Source organism: Xenopus tropicalis, chromosome 8 (assembly GCF_000004195.4).
Source record: "Xenopus tropicalis strain Nigerian chromosome 8, UCB_Xtro_10.0, whole genome shotgun sequence".
NCBI lineage: Eukaryota > Metazoa > Chordata > Amphibia > Anura > Pipidae > Xenopus > Xenopus tropicalis.
This window is the reverse complement of record NC_030684.2, coordinates 54283888-54306321: the sequence shown is the minus strand read 5'-3', so window position 1 is coordinate 54306321 and position 22434 is coordinate 54283888. Positions and strand designations below refer to the sequence as shown.

The 22434-nt window shown below is 36.5% G+C and overlaps 1 protein-coding gene across 2 annotated transcripts in view; it reads left to right on the top strand.

The window, feature by feature from the left end:
- Nucleotides 1-22434, top strand: part of diaph2 (diaphanous related formin 2) — a 760530-nt gene that overhangs the window by 164413 nt on the left and 573683 nt on the right. For both annotated transcript variants that reach the window (XM_031890756.1, XM_031890755.1), the window contains one exon: nt 6262-6401. In XM_031890756.1, coding sequence (XP_031746616.1) covers nt 6262-6401 — 140 coding nt within the window. The remainder of the gene's footprint in view (nt 1-6261; nt 6402-22434) is intronic.

Genomic DNA, 22434 nt, shown 5'->3' with positions numbered 1-22434 from the left:
TGTCAGCCAGAAGCTTTATGAGATTTTTAGGGTTCCTAGCCTCTACAATTGGCCTAGTGCGTTGGGCAAGATGGAAAATGAGACCGGCACAACTCCTCTTCTTAGACCAGTGGTCGGGCCGGCACCAGGACTTAGGTCAGAAAATTGTCTTGTCGCAAGCAGTAAGACATCAACTGCGATGGTGGATGAATCCAATGCCAATATTGGATCCAGATTGGCTCGATTTATTCACGGACGCTTCGGGTCTAGGTTGGGGAGCCCACCTTCTCGATACGGCCATCCAGGGGTCTTGGCCGGAGGATCTGAGTCACTTACCCTCCAATCTGCTGGAACTAAGGGCGGTTGCGGAGGCACTTTCGGTCCTAGGAGAAGATTTGAAGGGGGAGGCAATTCGAATCAGATCAGACAACCTAGCAGCAGTGTCTTACGTGAAACGTCAGGGGGGCACTGGAAGCAGAGCTATGATGGTAGAGTTGGAGCCAATAATGAAATTTGCTCTAGCAAATCTGTTGGACATAACGGCAGTTTATATACCAGGAAGGTTGAATTCTCAGGCGGATCTACTGAGCAGAGAGAAACTAGATCCGACAGAGTGGAGCCTGAACCTGGAGACCTTTGTTTGGTTAACAACTATTTGGGGGTGACCCCAGATAGACTTGATGGCAACTCCCCACAATTCAAAGAGCAAGACCGTTTTCTCCAGGAATTGGTGTCATCAGGCTCAAGCGACAGATGCTCTCGCCCAGTCCTGGACAGGTCTCTGGGCTTATATCTTTCCTCCTCTACCTCTAATTACTCGAGTCCTCCGAAAGATTCAGAGATCCCGGATGGAGGTAATAGCTGTGGTCCCGGACTGGCCACGCAGGCCATGGTACCCTCTGCTGAAGAGTCTGACAGTCTGCGAACAAATACGCCTTCCTCTCAGGAGGGACCTGTTAAGTCAGAAGGCATTTCTGCATCCAGCTCCGCATCGATTAAAATTAGCGGCTTGGAGGTTGAGAGGGCTAGGCTGAAGAATCAGGGCTGCTCATCGCCAATTATAGAGACTTTGTCTAAGTCCAGGAAATCTGTTACTTATCTAAGATACCAGAGAATCTGGGAGCAATTTCAAGTCTGGGCGGAAAGGAATGCGGTGGATGTAATGCAGCCTTCGGTTCCAGGAATCCTTAATTTCCTGCAGACTGGTCTGGAGAAGAGCTTCAGTGTCAGAACTCTAAAAGTGCAAATTTCCGCATTATCCGCTATCCTGGGGCAAGCCTATGCGAGAGAGCCGTTGATAATCAGATTCTTTAAAGCAGCCATCAGGTTGAGGCCACCAGCAAAGAACTGTGCACCCACATGGGATCTTCCTCTGGTGCTGTGAGCCTTCAGGTCTTCACCTTTCTGGCCTCCAGAGATGATCTCCCTCTGGAATTTAACTCTGAAGACTATTCTACTGGTTGCCTTAACGTCAGCAAGACGTGCCTGTGAACTTCAGGTTCTTTCAGTGAATCCTGACTATACATCTTTTCAGGCAGATTCGGTAGTATTGCACCCCGTCCCACAGTTCCTGCCTAAAGTTGTCTCTAAGTTTCACATACAAGAGCCTATTATCCTCCCAGGTTTTCAACCGTTGGCAGAGAGGACGGCGATTCGCAACTTAGAGGCTCTAGATGTCAAGAGTTGCCTTCAGGATTATATCCAGAAGACTAAATCGGTCAGGAAAACAGACAGGCTTTTTGTGATACCAGCTGGTTCAAGAAGAGGTGAGGCAGCCTCAGTGGCCACAATTAGAAGATGGATTGTGTTGGCAATCAAGAAAGCCTACGTGGAGCAGGGTGTCCTGGGACCATTTGGAGCTCGGGCTCATTCGACCAGAGGGGTGGCTTCGTCCTGGGCAGCAGAAGCAGGGGCCTCTGCGGAGACCATTTGCAAGGCGGCAACTTGGGCAAATCCGACCACGTTTATCAAACACTATAAACTAGATGTTAGAGCCTCAGCCTCGGCTTCCTTTGGACGGAAGGTCCTTAGGGCAGCTCTGTGTTAATGAATTAAATTTTTGAAGCAGCCTTCTGGTATTCGTTTTTTCCCCCCCCCTTCAGTAATCATATTGCTTTGGCACGAACCCTTTCGTTCTATGCTGCCCAGGGATGGCCAGGAAAGGAGAAAATCGTATCATACTTACCGTGATTTTCTTTTCCTGGCCATCCCTATGGGCAGCATACCCTCCCGAAGTCTTGTGATAGCTTGTTACAGAGACACAGGAGGTGGGGGCAGCTGGGCTCTTATCAGCTTGCTTTATGACGTGTCTAGATTGGGTCAGTGGGGGGTTAACCCTTTCGTTCTATGCTGCCCATAGGGATGGCCAGGAAAAGAAAATCACGGTAAGTATGATACGATTTTCTCCTATACTCATCCAGAGATGCAGTCATGAGAAGTTGCAGTGTCACAGAAACAGTGGAATCAATATATAAGAAATCAGAGTGACACTAGACAAGAATGCAAGGGCCACTTATTTGTCATATTAAGGGATAGTTTACTTAAAATTTGGTCAATGTTTTCTGTAATTATCTACAGTTTTTTTCTTTTTTTAGTTCATCCTAAGGGTTTTCTTTTTAACCTTAAAGGGGACCTGTCACCCTAAGAAATAATTACAAATCTTTTACTATCATGTTAGTTGAGCAAAATAAACTTTACTTACGCTACATAAATTATTTGATTTGTTTGCCCTTCAGTCTTGGAAATCACAATCATTGCAAGCAGGCTGGCGCCATTTTGTGTACATTGTTATTAAGGCACGCTCTGTATCCCCTCAAAATCTTGTGCATTTACCATCTAGGTAATATCTAGGAAGTGCTGAATGGAAAGTTAAAGTAATTGTTATTAAAAATCTGAGCTGTCAATCATATGAATCAATTACATCTCAATGCCTCAGACATAGAGGCGGGGCAAGCAATATATGATTGACAGCTCAGATTTTTAAATGAATTTATAACAGGTATGGATGATTTAAATGAGAAAATAATTTGGGTTTAATTTTTAAATTACTTTTATTATACAGCTTTTTATGTGTGGGTGACAGGTCCCCTTTAAAAGTGTTTTACTCTGAGACAACATAACATGTATACCAACACATCTATGGAGAAGTCTCCCTTAGGAGAGAATTTATTTTCGCATGGGTAAAATTGTCACCAATGAGATACATTTTTTAGTGATAAACCTAAAACAGGATACGTTTCACCACTCATCTGAGCAGCTTTTGTTTTTTAGTTCAACTAAGTGGAAGGGAATTCCCCAGCATTTTAAACACTTGAGGGTAATACAGAATGAAACCTTCCATAGACAGTCTGCCAATAATAGTACATTGAAAAATATCTCCAGGCAACAACAAAGGAAAAATGTTACATTTTAGAAAAGTAATTTTATAATTATTAATAATTGTACCCATAGTCTATGATTTTTTTTTTTATATTTATCTTTGTTGTCGCTGATGGGTTGATTTGAGTGTTGTCATCCCACAATAACTGTCAGAATCCCCATAATAAAGTACATTAGTATGGAAATTTTCTGTTTTCCTGCTAGATAAAACATTTTTGGTACACTTCCATACACAGTGGTAAGTTAAGTTATTGCAATTCACTTTACTTGCTTGTATATCAGTGTGTCACCCCCCTAAAATTCCTTTTTCCACAGGAGACAGAACTGAGCATTATTCAGCCATAGACTTTTTATTCTGTTAGTTTTCAGCTTTTGTTTTGCCTGTACAAAACTTTATAGTTCTAAAACCTGTATAATTTTATGTCACACACTATCATATCCACAAGTCAAATGTCACAGGTCTGGTCTTTTCCTCCAAGAATACAGAGGGTAATGAGTTTAGGTCTTTCACAGGTACCTTATTCATTATAGATTTTTTTTGTTCACAGATCATTGCATCTGATATTGTGGGATTTGCAGTGTAAGACCTAGGCATTAGTAAGGTCTCACAGTCTGGTTTGGTAGAAGTACTGATGTGGCTGTCTAAAAGCTGTAATTACTGAATGAGGTTTGTGGAAGTCTGGGAGACTAAAATGTTCCTTTTATGTCTTGAGTGTCTTGAGTGTTGGCTTACCACAGAATTCTTTGGTATTGTCCTAATCTAGCTGTGATACTACTTTTATTTGTAATATTCTTTTCTGAGCATACTGCATCAGTCACTTATCAGTTTGGTTGCAATAAGCAATGTGGTTATGTGTGTATTAAATTCTTTAGGAATATTCACAGGATGGAAATTTCTTCTATTTATAAGTAAAGGAGAACCAGCCGTTTAGTAGTCAGTAAGTCCCATGCTTAGTCCCTATAAATATCTGTTCAGCTAGGTATTATGTAGCCTACTGTTCAGATCATTCTGCGGCCCATGCACTTCCAGGTTAGTATATAACCCTGTGCTCGCATCATCAAAAAGACTTGTTTGGCACTCAAGGATAGCACAAAGAAGTGCAGATTGAAATATTTTATTATAACAAAAATGACAGCCCTCTAGGGGGGCCTTATGCTTTTCATGCCAATTGGTGTTTTTTGTTTCTTTTGTCCAACCAACAGCACCAGAGATTGGCCTTGGTCTTGACCAGTTTTATGGCAATTAGTGTTTGCGTGTGCTTCTTCTGGGACAGATCCACAGGGCAGAATTAAATAAATTTAAAATGGAAAATTATACCACTTTGCAACTGCAGGTACAGAGCCTAATAAATATTATACCTAATTCATGGGGCAAACATAAAGATTAAAAATCTGATGCCCCAAGAGCTGCCATATGTAGTCATGTGACCCCCATACTACTAAAAGATTTATTGTGTGTGTTCTTTGGTATGGCTTGAAATGTATTCTTTTTTTTTTTGTTTACCAATCTTGGTTGTTTGATAACCTTTTTCTCTAACTCCAAGGAGATATTTTAGTTGGTTCAGTAAAATGAAAAAAGTCTAAAAATTAACATTCTTCTAATGTCTCAGATATTACAAACAATATGAATAAACTCTAAAACTAAATGTGCTTGTAATATTTTAGAATAATGTCTTTAAGAAATGTAGCATAAGCCTAAAAGCATTCCTTTTTTATAGTACTTAATGGCCATGCAATTAGTATGCACTAAGGGCTCTGGCACACGGGGAGATTAGTCGCCCGCGACAAAACTCCCTGTTCGCGGGCGACTAATCTCGAACAGGGAGTTTTGTCATGGGCGACTGATCTCCCCGTGTGCCAGAGCCCTAAGGCAAATAAGTCTCGCCTCTGTCTTTAAGGACAATCCATGTTTACCTTTTAAGAGTAAAATAAATGGTATGTCAAGACCCAGGGATGTATTCAGGTCAGGAAACTCCAGACAGAGGCTGAATATTTGTGTTCTTAGTTCTTTTAATTCAGAGATAAATCACATACAGAAAATGTGTGGGCCTTCCTGCCATGGTCAGTGAAGGTCAATAAATGTTCAGTTAGGATAGAATGGTCAATAAATGTTCAGTTAGGATAGAATGGACATGAGCAAAGCAGAGATTGTTGGCTTTGTAGCCTTAGGCAAGTGACACACTTGGTGGATTCTCGGCCTGAAACCGCTTCCATATGCAGTTTTGTGTCGAATTCCACTTAGCGGGGCTGCACTCACAATAATTAGATTTTTCAAGTGTAGGGGCAAATTCTCGCCTGTTTTTTTCCACAGAATCTGCGCTGTGTGGCACTAACTTTACACCTGAATTTTGTCCCTACTACCTCTAACACATCCCTTAAAGAGTGGGAAATGTATTACTGCATGATACTAAAAAATAATTCTAGCATTTTAGTGAAATTAAATGATATGGTAGGTTACATAATCAAACACTACACAATACCTATGAATATGCAGCCCTATTTAACACCTACCCCTCATTGAGGAATCTTCTATTACCTCCTTTATTGTCCTTTCCCTTTTTATTCATCTAACTGTTTTAAATCTCTCATAATAATACTCCTGGCAGTAATGGATTGGGCAAAAAAGGTTATTAAGTCAGAATGGAGTGTGTCTATTGTTCTATCAGCTTCTATTGTTTCCTGGTGTCACTACCTTTTATTTTGTATGTATTCTTTGAAGCATTGTAATGGAAATATTAGGAGAGGAATGTATATTTTTACCTAGTTTCTAAGAAATGAGCTGATAGCTCATTAGCTCTGATAGTTTGTTGTTTTAACCCCACGCTAGTTTTCCACAGTATTCCCCATCTACTTACATTGCTAGCTTATTGTATTTTTTATATTTCCTTTATTTGTCTCTGACAGGGTGGACTGAAAAACAGCAAACATGAATGTACATTGTCTTCTCAAGAGTATGTTCATGAATTGCGTTCTGGAATAACAGACGAAAAGCTGCTGAACTGCTTGGAATCCCTAAGAGTTTCCTTAACTAGTAACCCAGTCAGGTAAGCTATGCCCCTTGTGAACTTTGCAGACTCCCTTTGTACCAGGTTTGAAAACATGGAAATAGAAGATTAATTACAAATTATGATGGAAGTTATGGTTAAACAAGACTGAATATTATATTACCTAGAACTAGAAAAAGAACAAAAATGTGGGCAGGAAGGCCAATTTAATAATTTTCTAGGTTGAGAAAAAAATGTGACAAAACTTGTGCCAGTAAAAATCATGTTAATCCATTTATTTTCAATAAGGCTAAAATTCAGCATTGTTTTAATAAATAGGGAAAATAAATAAATAAAGATGTTTCAAACCATTCAAAGTGACTTCTAAAGAACCTTTTTTCTTGCCAAGTTTCTTTTTCTTGCGTTTTTCACTGTATTATTCTTGACCTGAGAAAAACCAACAGCTTGATTTTTTATAAAACTGCCCTATATGAGCTCTCTTAAAACAGCGTTGGCAGTGAGCAGATGTGCAAGCAAGAGACAAAGTAATGGTTAATATGGAAACTGAAAAGAAAGGTAGAGAAGAATTAGAAAGAATAATAAGAACTTCTATAGAAAGGGAAAAGCAGACAGCTAAGGAGTAGGAGTAGATATGGATGCAAAACAAAAGGGCTACTCCCGAGAAATGTGGCCCATGAACAGATATGTAGTGCAGGTAACGGATAAAAATCAGAAAAGAGAATCTATTAAACTGGGCCAGTTTCTGAGAGGAGGATAATAGATATGACATAAAATATATCACTACCCTGCAGTTCTCTATGAATAATGTGTTTAGCAATTTGTAGTTATTTTAAAGGTACCCTTGTGTTACAGTGCTAGCTAATACCAACACCTTGTTTTAGACATCTTTAGAAGGATAAAATGGCAAAGATTTTAGCAACTATCTTCTCAAGTCAATGTTGCAATGAAAACAGAAGTAATACAACATCTTAGTTTTAGATCATAGAATATATTCTCATATTTTTTGAGTTTTTATGATATTCTCAATATGAAAACTTGTTTTCTTAGGCATAGTGTATGTTTTGCCAAGCATTCCAGATCAGGCAGATAGGGCAGATCCTTGAACTGGACTGTCACTGCACTCATGCGTGTCTACAGCCCATGCATCTGTGGAACTACAATATTTGCTTCTTCTAAGACTTCAGAATTTCCTAACAGTGACTGATTTATTCTCACTTCCTAGCACAGAAAACAAAATAAAATGAAATTAGATGAATCAATAAGACAGCCAGGGAGCTCTTTTATAAAGTAGCAAAGGAAAAAGGCATTTCATACAGAAAAACATATTTGTCTTGTCAATTTATGAAAGTTGTGGGTTTGAAAGAAAAATGTTGCAGTAAAATACAATTATGTTTATTACTTGAAAAATAATTCTGTTTGTCAAAACCAGAAATTATGCCTTAAAAATATACATTCTTGCACTTTAGTTCTTGGATAATGAGAGGATAACACCATGTCCTATTATTTACGTCTACGGAACGTGGTGGTTTTCTGCATTTACTGCACATTATGTCTCCCAATAATGTATGTATGTATGTATGTATGTGTATATTCATATATCACTATTGTACTATACATGTACCAGGGCTTCCATTTTTATTCAATACATTTGAGTCTGATACATCTCCATTTAACAATTAGTTCCTATCTGTATTTGACAACATGGACATTCTTGGTTAAATAAAAGACACTATAGTGAATTCTAAAATCAAAACATAATGGGAGAGAGTCATTTAAATGAATGGCAAATCATGTATGTTTTTAAAATGGTAGTATTGTGTGTAGAGGACAAAACAACATTTATCTAAGATGCAAAAAGCCAATGTTAATGTGAGTAGTCCATCTCATAGAAACAAGTACAACAAAATGGAAGAGATTACGAACATAATAACCAGGTATCTAAATAATCCAATGTAAAGTTTATTCAGAACACATTAAAGGGATAATTGTCCTTCTTTTTTCTAATTCCAGCTACTTTATTTGCACTGTTGTCTATGCCATTAGTGTTTCAGATGCTTATGGAGACCTAACCACATGATTCTTTCTCAAAGATAAAGTTTATGGAAGTTTCTTGCCCATACAGCATTTTTCATATTTATTTAGCTAATTCCAGTTGAAAAAGACCAAAGACCATAAAGAGTAACCCCTCCAAGCCAACCCCAGTATATATATATATATATATATATATATATATATATATATATATATATATATATACACATACTTATAGAAACCTTTCTATATACTCATACATATACCTGTATTAAATTAAAGTGATACTGACATGAAAAAACAACTTTTTAAAATATGAATCTACATAAAAAGTTGCCTATAGGTCGTGTTGATCATTTTTTGCTGATATGGCTGCTTTTGTAAGTAATTGTTACTTGAAATCCCAAAACCTGACTGTTTTGCCAACCTGACTGTCCCTTCTCAGCCTGTCAGTTACAGCTTCTGATGCTAACGGCCTCCTGCTGGACAAATATGGCAGCCCCCTCATAGAGGAACATGGGGGATCAGATAGGGAATGTAAAAGCTTGGACAAATACTTTTATGGCAAAATTATAAATAGTATGCAAAGACAATGTTATGACAGATGTAAAAAAGGTTTCATTTCTGTTGTCAGTATCTCTTTAACTATAAAACTAGAGATTACAATAAGCTTGGATATAATGATTGTACAAAAATTCATCCAAGACCCTTTTAATGGCATTAATAGAGTCTGCCATCACAATATCTCTAGGCAGGGCATTTTCCTACCTCACTGCCCTCATTATGAAAAACCACCTACGCTGCTTTAAATGAAAGTTCTGTTCCTCAAGTCTAATGCCTGTGGCTTTTTTATGACTTCTATAGGAAAAAAATCACTACCTTACTTTATACTAATGTTACCTCATAAAGTCTACTGATGACATTGTGTTAGTGTTAGGTTTTAGAGTGGCTCCATAGGCCTAGTTAAACTCTTAGTTTAACTTGACTGGCAATTATGCTTGGTGTTGGGTATCACGTACTAATGCTGGAAAGTCCTGCAATTTCTGAATAACAGGAGATCATATGCAGAATCATTTAGCATCAAGGACAGTCAGATAAAAGGGGAAATAGTGATTGAAGTTCCTTGCAATCCTTACTGGACAACAAGTGACGCATTTACAATATTATCCCATACATTTATATTTTTGCAATCTAATATTGTGTAACTACCAATTAAATGCCAAAATAAAGTATATGTAATCATGGTATGTTAATGATGTTTGTGTAATGGTATTTAATCACATGTTGTAAAGTACCCCCCAGATGATTTTGTCCGGAGCTGCTGAATGCTGTATAGGTATTCTAATCTTGGTGCACCGAATCAATAAACCCTAAGCAAGCATTTACAAGGGACTTCTCATTACTGTTTAAGCTCATCATATCTTCCTGGATAGACCTACTTTACCCTTTGCCACCAATGATTCAAAACATGTTAGCGGGTAATATGATGGACAAAAATAAGGGAAGAGTTATAGACATTTTCCCCAGCAGGCTTGAAAAATGACAGCAAATACTTTATTTAAAATGACTTTCTATAGCCCTGCTGTGTAATGTACGATACATTCATGTTTCATACAAGTGCACTTTGTTATTTAATATCAGTTCTGCTGTAATTGCACCCTAAGTGGCATCAGTGTGCCAGTGAATAATTGGGGCCCTTCTCAGCTTGCTGAGCATTTATTACAACTAGATGGCCTATCATTATCCCCAAAAAGCACAGCAATGAAACTTAAGCAAATTGCTATTTTAAGATTAAGTGCATCTTTAATTCAGTTTAGTTTTCTTGCCCTGCAAATGACAAATAGGTCTGTGGGTATAAATTAATTAGCTTGCTTCAAATATGCATTGTATGGGGAAAAAGGGAAGACCTATCAGAAGCCTGTTTACTTTATACATGCATAAATATGCACATAATAGATGCAAGTCATGCATCAAAAGAGCAGCACATGTAGGTTTTGGGGGTTATTTAAATTGTAGAAAACCAAGATATTATTAAATATTCCTTATCTTGTAAGAAATCCTTTCATTAGCAGGTTTCAGATAATAGCATTTCTAGTGTTGCGGTACTGGACTGTATTTATGGCAGGCAGAAGAGTTAAATACCACTTCAAATGGACAGGGCGAGCAGCTATTTCTAAGAACCCATCTGAGACGTCTGTAGACAGCGAGGCTCCTTCCAGATGATACAATATTATCAATTAAAATGCTTTTGGAACCTGTTGAGATTTCTTTTTAAATGAACTTCAGGAAAAAAGGCTATAATCTAACTAGCAACTGCTGCACTCCCATTATCCACTGAGGTTTGGATCATTTTCCAGTTTTATTGTATTGTATATGGATTCATATCTGAGGTCAGCATTTATAAAAATGGGTTAACGTTATAAAACAACAGGACTATATCAAAATACACTTTGGTTGTGTTAAAAAGCATAAGCAGAAGAGATGGGCAAAATTTTTCGGCAGGCATGGATTTGTGGCAAATGTTTTTTGAAAGATTTGCGAGTTATTCAGAGAAGCGAAAAGGGACAGATTCGCTCATCACTAATAGGCAGTGATTACAGTAAATTGAATCGTTTATCTGTTACATTAATACAGTTTATCCTTTTCTTGGCTTTTCTATTTATAGTACTGTATTTATCTAATCCAAAAGGACCTCCTGGGTTAATATAGCTTCATATAGAGAAACCCATAGGCTAAAGTCCCAAGATCAGTGGAGAATCCAGTGACACTTCTAATAAATGCACTTACCATAGCTGCCCTTATTGCAAAGTGATAACATTTAAACAGCACACAATTAGTGTAGCCCTGCCTGCTGGTTTCTCTAAAAGTATCCCAAGTTTGCCATAGGTTGCTAGTGCAATGTTAACCCTCATGGACAGAAAGAGCACAAGCATTTTATAATATAAAGGGTCCCTATCTTGGTTCAACTGTACTCCAAGGGTGTCTGTGATTACAAATGTGCTTTCACTTTGTTTACAGGTTGGGGAGGTTAAAATGTGCATTTAGGGCTGAATCGGCAGGTGGAGGTAGAATTCCTATTGTTTCTATCTCCTAATCTGAGGATTCAGCCCTGAACATCAATGGGGAAAATGAGCAATCTTTCCTGGGACCAATCGTTGCAGGAAAGATCTTAATTGCTACGTGTATGGCCACCTTAACTGCACCAGTGTATTTTAGCACCTCTGTTTATAAACCAGGCACAGTATGTGCATAGGATATTAAACTCTGAAACATATTTTTCTAAAGAGGACCCAGAGTCTGACAAAATCTAATCCAGCAGTAGACTAATATGAGCCCAAGCATGCTTGTTCAGTGCATTTTCTATGTGAGCTTTTTTGAATGCAGAAGGGTATAATAGATAATAGAAAGTGGCACTAGTCAGCATACTTTGTCAGTTAAACTAAGAGTATCATTCTACGTCATAGAATGGCACTGATTGTTCATCCGGCTCCTGTTATTATGGCATACATTGCCATCAGTCTGCAATGGATGGGTTAAACTGACAGGTTTATGGCCATACTGATGCAGAGGCTGAGATATTTTCGAAATTGCACATATGATTGGCATTGCTGTAGGTAATCGCTTTTCTCTGTGTGGATCCAAAATCCCTAAGGTATTTTAAGAGGAACAGATTTCAGTTTTATATCTATTGGATAGTTTATTTTCTGTTGTTTTGAGCTTCACTGGGCTATGCGTAAAGACAACAAGGCTGCCTGCGGCTAAAGATGTGACTGTTGACTTTCTTTATAATTGTGAGCCGGTAGGTTCCATAAGATAGGGCTTGTATTTCTACAGATTAGTCCGTAAAGCTCCCAGATAATTCTAAAAAGTGCAGCATATACCATAACTCACAGTTGTAAACAGACTTTCCGAACTAGCAGTCTTCAATATGTGAGCCTTGTTAGAGAGAGACATTCGGCATGGAATAGCTGTTTCCTCGTGAAATGTATGTTTTACTCCCCATCTAATTTACTACTCCCAGATGTCATTAGGTAGTCTGAGGTTTTCAATATAAAAACGCTGTGATACAAGAATTGCTCTTATTAAGTTTGAAATAAATAGACTGTTCTAATAACAATAGAAGGAACTGTTACTTTTTTACCTAACATAAAAAAGAAGTTTGATAAGATAATATAATGAACATTAAGGAACAATTAATTTGTTTCATATATAACCTAATTAAAATTGTAAATGGGAATTATTTTTCACTATTGTTTTCAATATACAATTACTGAAAAAACATTGTATACAAACAACAATATTTATGATCCTAATGATGGGAAATTGGTCCATAATGGGGCAGACTTGATGTTCCACTTCAAATGTAGAGATAAATTAAAAAGGTGATGGGGGTGGTAGTCTGTATTAGTAGGGGCTTGGTTGGGGGGAAAATAGCAGCATAAAAGAGAGTTTAAGGGGCACATTCATTCAAGTACGAGTTCAAATCCCGAAATGGGTAAAATTCAGATTAAATACAATAATTTCTGATGATCGGAAATGTCATGAAAATGCTTACGAAAAAAAATCGTAAAAGTCACTATAATATAGTATTGGCGATCCGAAAGTCACAACATTTTCGTATCCGAACGATTGTAAACGGCAGGAAAACCTTTCTTACTTTGATCCTTCTGTGCATGTTTTTGAAGCCTCACATGGCACTCTGCAGCTCCAACTTTGCCCAAGGAAAGTCACAATAACGAACCTTTAATGAATCCGAAACTTTAATTCTTGTTGCGACAAATAAGACTTTGTTGCATAAAATTTGTTGCAAAGTACGAAAAAGTTGTGCAAATTAACAGAAAAATCACAGAAAATACACACAGTTCTATAAATTAGAAAAAATACAAATTCGGAATCAATCGTACTTTGATAAATGTGCCCCTAAATGTACTATATAGGGGAGAGGGTAAGGAGAGGTTGGGCAATAGAACATATAGAACTAGGAATTGGCTTGGCAATTTGCAGCACTGAATAAGTAAGCTCTTAATGAGCTTCTGGGAGTTACCATAAAATAAATATTGTTTCCAGGGCCCATGAATGCAAATGAACTTCAAAATCTGGAAAATACCCATGCTACCCTATCACAAATTGTGCTCTAGAATGAGAGACAAGGCAGAGTACAAAAAAAAAGAGAGTAAACCTGTCAAAGGACAATGTCTTGCTTTCCTGCACTGTATAAGGAAACATACAAGACTGCTGCACAGTTGTAGGCTTATGGTAGATGGATGGATGCATTCAGAGCCAACAGCTCTCATTCATAAACAGCAAATTGACTTAGGTCTTCACCTTTGGCAACCCTTCCCCTGGATATTGGAAGTTCCCAGTTTCTTGTTTTCATTATCTTAATCTGAGAAAAGTTTAGTGCTAAAAAGACCAATCTGCTTTTTCAGTTGCTCTCAAGGGAACGTAATTATATTGCTGGTTCAAAGCAGAAACAAGACCCACTGTACATCATAATATCACTGCTCTGCTGCCGGCCATAATCACAAGAATGTTTCATTTCTTTATTTACTTTTTAAAGCAATTGGTCAGTTTAACCAACCAGACACATCGGAACTCACACAAAAGATGTTCCCTTCATTTACTATTCTGTTTTAAAAAAAGTTCAAACTGGGATTTTGTTCTTTTATTTTTCTAGCAGAAAGTTTTCTGTCTGGTACTTGTGGCTTTAGTTTTTGTTAGGTGGTTTAATAATGTATTACTGCGTGTCTGTGCAATGCCTGGTGCTTGGGTACATGCTGTTACGTACACCAGTGACTGCCAACTCTGTCCTCAAATTGCTCTAACAGGGCAGACTTTAAAGGAATAAACAATAATCAGGTGTACAGTAACATTACATTACTTTACTTATCTAAAAAATTAAAGACTGCTAGTATATCAGTCATGACATTTTATCCTTTTTGTTTGAAAGTTCCAGTTTCTGCCTAACACCATCACATACACATAAATATCTACAAACTCATTTTAAGAAAAACTATAAGCCCAGAATGAATATCAAATTGAAATATATATATACATTTATTGGTAAATATTGCCCTTTTTTAATATTTTACCTTGAGCCACCATTTTGTGGTGGTCTGTGTGCTCCCTCAGAGATCACATGACCAGAAATAATGCAGCTCTAACTGTAACAGGAAGAAGTGTGGGGTAAAAAAAGTTCTGTCAATTCATTGGCTGATGTGACCTAACATGTATTTGTGCCCTTGCTTTGTTTACCTGCCTTGGGAATTGTACGAGCAATGGGATGCAACTCAATGCAAGGAATTTACAAAGGTGGTGATATTGAGTGGAGATATGGTCGATTTCTCACAATATATACTACTTCTTTGTATTTGTCTTTTGCACAACATTTTAAATGTCATTTTAACAACATTTTTTTGTGAATTAATCTTTAGCTCTGTCTAAATCTGTCACTCATCAGGTGATTCTCAGCCATACTTGTGCCTTGTACTAATGACTGTGCCTTTCAGAGAAGAGATTCCTTACCTAATGGCCAGTATGGCAGAGCACAAAATTTATCACCTTAAATTTGAGTTCATTACTTACCTCTCAGTTATTGAATGTTGTACCATGTGAGTTCAGATTCCAATGTGGAGGGGCTGCTTGCTGAACTGAGATTGGCTGTTGGGAACAGAAGGCAACATTACTAAACAGTTTTGAAGTTCTGGACATGCTATGGCAGTGATCCCCAACCAGTGGCTCAGGAGTAACACGTTGCTCACCAACACCTTGGATGTTGCTCTCAGTGGCATCAAAGCAGATACTTATTTTATAATGCATGGAGTTAGAGTTAGAGTTACACTGAGCTTTACTCTATTTTAAAAATGTCGGGGGAAATGTTAAAATTGTTGTTTTTGTCATATTAATGACAAATCTACAAAAGTCTGTAAACTGTCTTTCTTTCACCAAAATATGGGAAAAATGGCAGTTGAGTCAGAATTTTAACACAATGTGAATCTCAGAAGTAAACCAACCAGCTGCCCAATCACACACTAAAGCACTGATTTTACCAAATTTTCATTTAAATATTAGAATGAATTTGGCTAAGTTCAGTGCTGACACTTATTGGAAATATCTTTATATATTTTTTTTTCTATTAAAAATTAATTACATAATTTAAAAATAATTAATAGCATCTAAATAACAAGGGATTGCATTAACTAATTTTTTCAAGGGCAGACAATATAAAGAAGTAAATATAGTTAAAATGACAATATAATATTTTAACTACTATCTGCCACATTTTTCTGACTGCCCTATTCTGCTGGCTGGCTGGCAGAGAGTGTATATCAATACAGTGAAAGGAAACATGTGAATGAGAGAATCACACTACAAACACTTGATGAGATGACCTATTTCAAGCTCTCATAATGTTATTCAAATGGAAACAAATGGTTATAGTTCTTTAATGTAGACTTTTAGTGACAGTAAAAGGCCCCAGGAGAGTCTTTTAGCCACTCAAGTAGTAACAAATGACCAAGGAATGACTGCGGAGGTGGTGCGCGCGGGGGGGGGGGGGACAGGGGGGAACATAGGGCACTTTGAGATGTTTCAAGTGCTTTAATTAAAGAGATAAAAGAAGGTACCCAAAGATAGGGCTTGGATAAGTAAACAAACAGGTTTTACATATTCTGTGGATTTAAAACTGAATTAAATAGACCTCTGTTCTAGATTTTTAATTAGACATTTTTAAAGACTTAAAAATTAGGAAAAAGATTATGTAATATATATACAGCGTCACACTCTGCAAAACAAAAGTGCCATAACAGAAACACTATAAGCAGCGCTGTCCAACTTATTATATTTAGTGGGCCAATTATTCCTCATACAGCAAGCTGAAGTCTGGATTCAATTAAAATGATGATTTCATATTGTGAAGTCTATGGAGCCTCTGAGCTGACTCCTGACTATAAAAATTCTTTGAAAAATTCATCTGGCCCATGGGCCTCCAGTTGGACAGCCCTGCTGTAGAGAAACTGTAGGAGAATGTAATGTTCCACAAGTCTAGATTTTCTAACAGATAAACATCATTCCTGTTCAGCAAAACCTGCAAAACCAGAACTGTAAGAAATCAGATTAAGCAATTTGTATTGTGAATAACCTCACAAGTGTTGTTTGAAGAAGGGACAGAAGCTTAGTATTAGATTAGATCAGAAGTTGTATGATTCCAGGTCAGACAAAGCAGTTGTTAGTGAAATGGGACATTTATATGGATGCAAATGAAATTGCATATTAACTAAGGGCACATTTGCCCCAGCACCTCAGCAGACAGAATCAAAACTCAAGGTCTAATCATAAGCTATCTTTAGATGTGTTGAGAAGAAATCTTTCAAGGTGTAGAGTCCCGTACATAGATATTGCTATGTTGAATAGGATATTGTAGAAGACAGTCTCATATTTTGTCTTGCCTTTAAATGTATTGCTGAATAAAACATATGTTACCGGATTTTATATTACTCACCAAGTGAATAGAATACGCAAGACCCAGCATTATACAATGATCAAATGCAGCTTGTACTATAATTGTCTTGTGCAGTATCAAATATGTAGTAGTATGGGTATAAGATGTTTGCAGGCCACAAGACTGAGTACCAGCAGGCTGCATGATCGATACTGGGGGAAGATGAAGATGAATAGAGACACCAGGCAGGAGATATATAATAAACTATATCCTCCTTTATTATTGATCCATATGTTTTTAGAACATCCCCTCATTTGGGCACATGCAGTTCCTCAATACTATAATCTTTTGATTAAATATTTATATCTGCTTGGTTCACCAGATTTAGAAATTTCTTGTTATTTGGACACTATGTCGGATAGATAAAATGCTTGTTTCTAAGAATGGACATTTTTTCCTTCAAAACATTTTGGCTTATTATTGTGTTGTTGCTTCTTTTCTCCCATTTTTTTTTTATTCAGGAAAAACATATAAGTATGAGAATGCACTATCCATTGTAAGAAGTCAATAAGAAAGTAGGTTGGGAGGGTAATTATATAAGGATACATACATCACAAAATGCTTTTAAAAATAGCAACATTTTCCAAGATTGCAATTTCCTTTTCACAATTTTGCACAGATTTATTAAATATTTCAAATGGGTTTATAACAGTTTTGTAAGCCAAGGCTGATAATCAAGGGAAAAGCTACACATTACATTTTTCTATTAATTTTCAAGTTTGCAAGTTAATAAATGTTATTGTGAAAATGTATACATTTCCCATCCTGCTAGTTATTTTCTCTAATAGCAATCTTTTAACTGCAAAAAAAATGTTCTGGGCCAAACAGTAACAGAGTTAAAGTATTGGCTGCAACAACACTATTGTTAATATTAGCTGGAATCCTGTCATGCAATATTGACTAAAATACATAGGGAAGGGTCTGATATATCGCAATACCTAGTTTATGCTTTACATATTGATGGAAAGCTTCCTATCCCAAATGGTTTTTCCACATATCCCAGATAGTTAGATTTTATAGGCTGGGGGAAATAAGAACTCTTTTGAAATACTTATCCTATAACATATTTAGAGAATGTAATCATGTCAACCTCTAGGAATCTTGCTTGGAAAATCCTGATTTCCATCAAACAAATGTCAAATTTACAAATGTCCTTAGCTACTAAATTTTAGTTAACTTCTTGACTTCTCTTGCACAGTCCATGAGATTTTTTGATGCAAGACTAGTCATTTTAGTTTTATTGCTTTAAGATGTCCGTTGTATGGTGTCTAATTAATGTCCTATGATACCAATGAACTCGTGTAAGAATAATTCCTCATCTTGAGATAATGTCAGCACTTCTAACAGTGATATTTTATGTTCTTGCCAAATGCTAAATTTCTTAGATATGGAGAATTGCAATAAACCACAGAAACTACAAAGACAGACTTACATTATAACAGCAGCAGCCTTAGGCTCTGAATAAATGATATTTATAGTACCAATTAATTAGATGATCATACTTCGATAAGTGATTGATGTGGCTAGACAGATTAATTGATGTGGGTATGTATGATTTGTCTGACAGACAGTAAACATTTTTTTTGTTTGATGAAAGAGGGGTTATACTTGAATGCGTAATGGTGGTTAAAATAGAGCACAATACTAGACTGAATAGTGCTGCTTCTGCAATGAGCCAAGGTGAGAACATTACATAAGTATATCTAAAGTTTATACCACACTATGATACTTCATATATCATAGTAAATAGGATGAGCACCCTCTTAAATGTATATATATATATACCGTATTTGTTGTTCCTTGCTGTAGATAATTAAGTTTAGTTTTATCTCACTAATATATATAATTAATTATACAAATTACATTTCTGCGTGTTAAAAAACTGCCCAGAATAAATGTAGGCAAGTCAGTAAGGTAATCACACACTGAATACTAAATGAATATAATAGAATATATTTCACTTTGGGGTTGTGGACAAAGCCTTGCTCTTACTGTAATTCAGGAAATTTCTCTTCTTTCTTTCCCTTCTGATGGCTCTTACATTCATGGTCTTTATCACCTGAGGTGACTCCAGACTGCCTGGAGCCTTTATATACCCTGTAATTCAAAATTAAAAGAAAGAAGCTCTTAGTAGCTCTGTGGCATACTGTTCCTTCTGACACAGCCTCGTGCAAACCAATATGGCCTTTTGCAGTGATTTTCCTCATCAATCATACAATTATAGATAGACTGCTGTACTCGATGCTCCTCTGTTCTCCTACCACAGAATATTAGATTGATAGATATGTCTATAGAGATAGATAGATAGATAGATAGATAGATAGATAGATAGATAGATAGATATAGATAGATAGATAGATAGATAGAGATAGCTTGCATATTGATAACTAGGTAGATACACTACAGATATATGGACAAGACAAGATATATAGTTGTATATATTAGATATTAGATATTAGACAAAATAGAAGGACAGATGTATAGATAGATAGACAGACAGAGATAAATACAGTAAGGCAGGCATATAGCAGATAGTAAATATATTATTAGATTTTTTTTTACTTTTTTTTTGTTTTTTTCAAACCCTTCCTGCTTTTTTTATCTAACATTTGAGACATTGAGGTGATTAGAACATTACATTTTCCACCCTTCCTCTGTTTCTGTATCTTTGAACAAGATCCAGCACCATGTTGTTTACAATGGAGAGCAACGCAACATTCTTGCTCTGAAGTCTGTTGTAACAAAGGCCCCCCATCTGTAGATGTGTATAACTTTATTTTAAAAAAGTCACCTTAATAAATGTTGCTTACCATGGCAAGTGGAGAAATCAGGAAAATACAATATGGTGAACAATATGGTAGTAATTTTGCCTGTAAATAAGCTTTATTCTCTTTTAATAATGTTAATAATGTTAGCAGATAAAAGCTGGTTCTAGAACGATGTTTTCGAACAGAAGGTCTTGTTTTCCCCTGAGAACTATAATAGCGGCCAGTGTATACATAAATCCCTGTTATTGCGCTATATGATAAATGAAGCCCCCTGGAATCAGGCACATTGATCATGGCCATATTTTGCAGAAGTGTCGAAAGTGCCTTTGGGACCTTGTCAGAAGGTCCAATAAAAACTGTACATTCCCCAATGGATACAAACAATGACTTCCGAAATGTTTTGTTACAGTACATTTTCTACCCCTTGCACAAGCCAATCAATAGAATATTTTCTATTGTTTTCAATTAGCTTTTCTACATATCTCCATTTTTCTTTGTACAGTACCATGAGAAGTAACTGAACATTTTAAAAACTTGATTTTTTTTTACACCTCTCACACATCCCATTAATAATATAGCCATCTCAAATAATCGCCATCTGCCACTTGCAAATGAAAAAGAAGCAATAGACCATTCCATTTGTTAAATCATTCCAACGTAAAGTTTAATAACTAATGATTGTCGACACAAAGAGAGAGCTTTTACATGTGGCTAATGGTCTGTGTGAAAATTGTGTCTTTCAAAGAGTATTTATCCTTTGACGAAAGCCCCGAAAGTATATTTATTTTCTGGTGTTTTAGTAACTGCAAGTCTGTTCTGAAGCTCTTTGTTGTTTTATTCTTAGAATAAGGTGGATCGTGTTCTATAATTTTACCACCTTTTATGTTCCCTGAGCTGCTTTGAACTATCATTCATTTTATTTGATGTTCCAGTCATTTTGGCTGTAGCTTGAGATTACAGTTGGGAATAAAACACCATTAGAGAGAAATACAATCCTTTCTATGAAGCAGCGAGCCCTCTGCACTAGCCTTTACCAGTGCACAAACAATGATAAACGGATGACACTACTAATATTGAACTTCGCATGAGACCAATTGGCTATACGGCATTTCAGAACTGAATAGAAACTTTGGGCAATTATTTTTTTCTGCTTGTATGGTTCAGGCCTATTATTTTGTAGGTTTTTCATGTAATTTGCAAGTTTAACCACTTTTGACTTTTACCGTGCTGCTGTTAGTTTGTATTGTTTTTTGTCTTTTTTTCAACATGATGCTGAACTCTTGATAATAAGATAGTAGATCAAGGCTGTTATTCCTGTGCTCTGCAGGAATATGCCCTATTTATGGGTAGAATTTATTTTCCCACAAACAATAAAACATGAGGATAAAGCTGCTTTATGCTAAGAACTTTTCTTTCTATAGATATGTAACCTTTTGGACTTCAGATATTTCAAAACAACCAATCCCATCATTTATACTCTAGCTTATTTACTAGGGGTGGGGGGACTGTGTGTTCTACCTACATATAGGTCTACCTATGATCATATATATGCATATATAGCTATTTGTGCTTGGAAATAGGTGTTGGCTTTGGCATATAAGCAAAAGTGTAACCCAAACTGGCACATTTATACACCCACATGCAACAGACTTATCTTATGCGGTTGTGGAGCACGTGCTTGTTCACAGTGAAACATGTATTTCAACAGCAAAGGGCTCATTTACCATTGCAACTGCAGTTGACACAGTCATTGGGCACATTGAGATCGTTCATTAAAGGTTCTTATATTCAAAGACCCAAGTACCTAGCATCTCAGCTTAAATAGATGACAGACATGGACTTCAGTATAACGAAATGATCCATATTTGCCATATATGCAATTCTGTAGGATTGAATTAAGACTATTGCAATATTATTTTCTTGTCAAGTTTTCTTTAAATGCATTTGTATTCAGAGTCATTGTAAAAGGCATGGCATAAGGCACTGAGGATATAATATCTGGAAATGTATTTAGCAGACAAATTTCAAATTGGAAAATGTGCCAGAATCCTACTACTACAGTGGTATTCTTTTCTAGTTTCTATAGAGATTTAAAAATTCTTTGTAATTTTGTTTTTAGGCTTGTATGAAGACCTTCCAGAATATGGGTTATAGTACAAAAAAACACTATTTCCTTACATGGTATGTGTTATTCTGCTGTCCCTAGGTTACGGTTAAATAATGTCATCAATGTGTGTTCTTGAAACTTCAGTTGTTCATAGAAAAAAAGGCAACTTTAGAAAAGCTGAAATGTTCAAGGTTACGGTGTTTGGTTTCTATTTTTTAAGGCTATGCTCAGAGACTGCAATCATCATAAAGGATAAAATTCCCTTCAGAAGGCACATAGGATCCTGAAGGTCCCCCAGCTGCTACCTCTAAGTTGTATAGATAGAGTTCTTCTCTATTACAGGGATAGGTATTATTGTTACTGTTGCATGGCATAATCATATTTATATAGTGCCACAAGTAAATGCAATACTTTTAAAGGCATAAAAACATACATAGAGGTTCAGTACATATAAATTAAAGGAGTTATATGTATTCAGTACAGAGTCGGAATGAGGTCCCTGACCTGAAGCACTTACAGTCTCTGAACTAGTTCATTCACTTATAGTCTGGTAACCTGTTTTTCACACAAATAAAATTTTTAATTAAAGACATAAGTGCTTATTTATGTCCACAAGTGCAATGAGCAAAATACAATTCTGACTGCAATTTCCATTTTTTTTTTGTC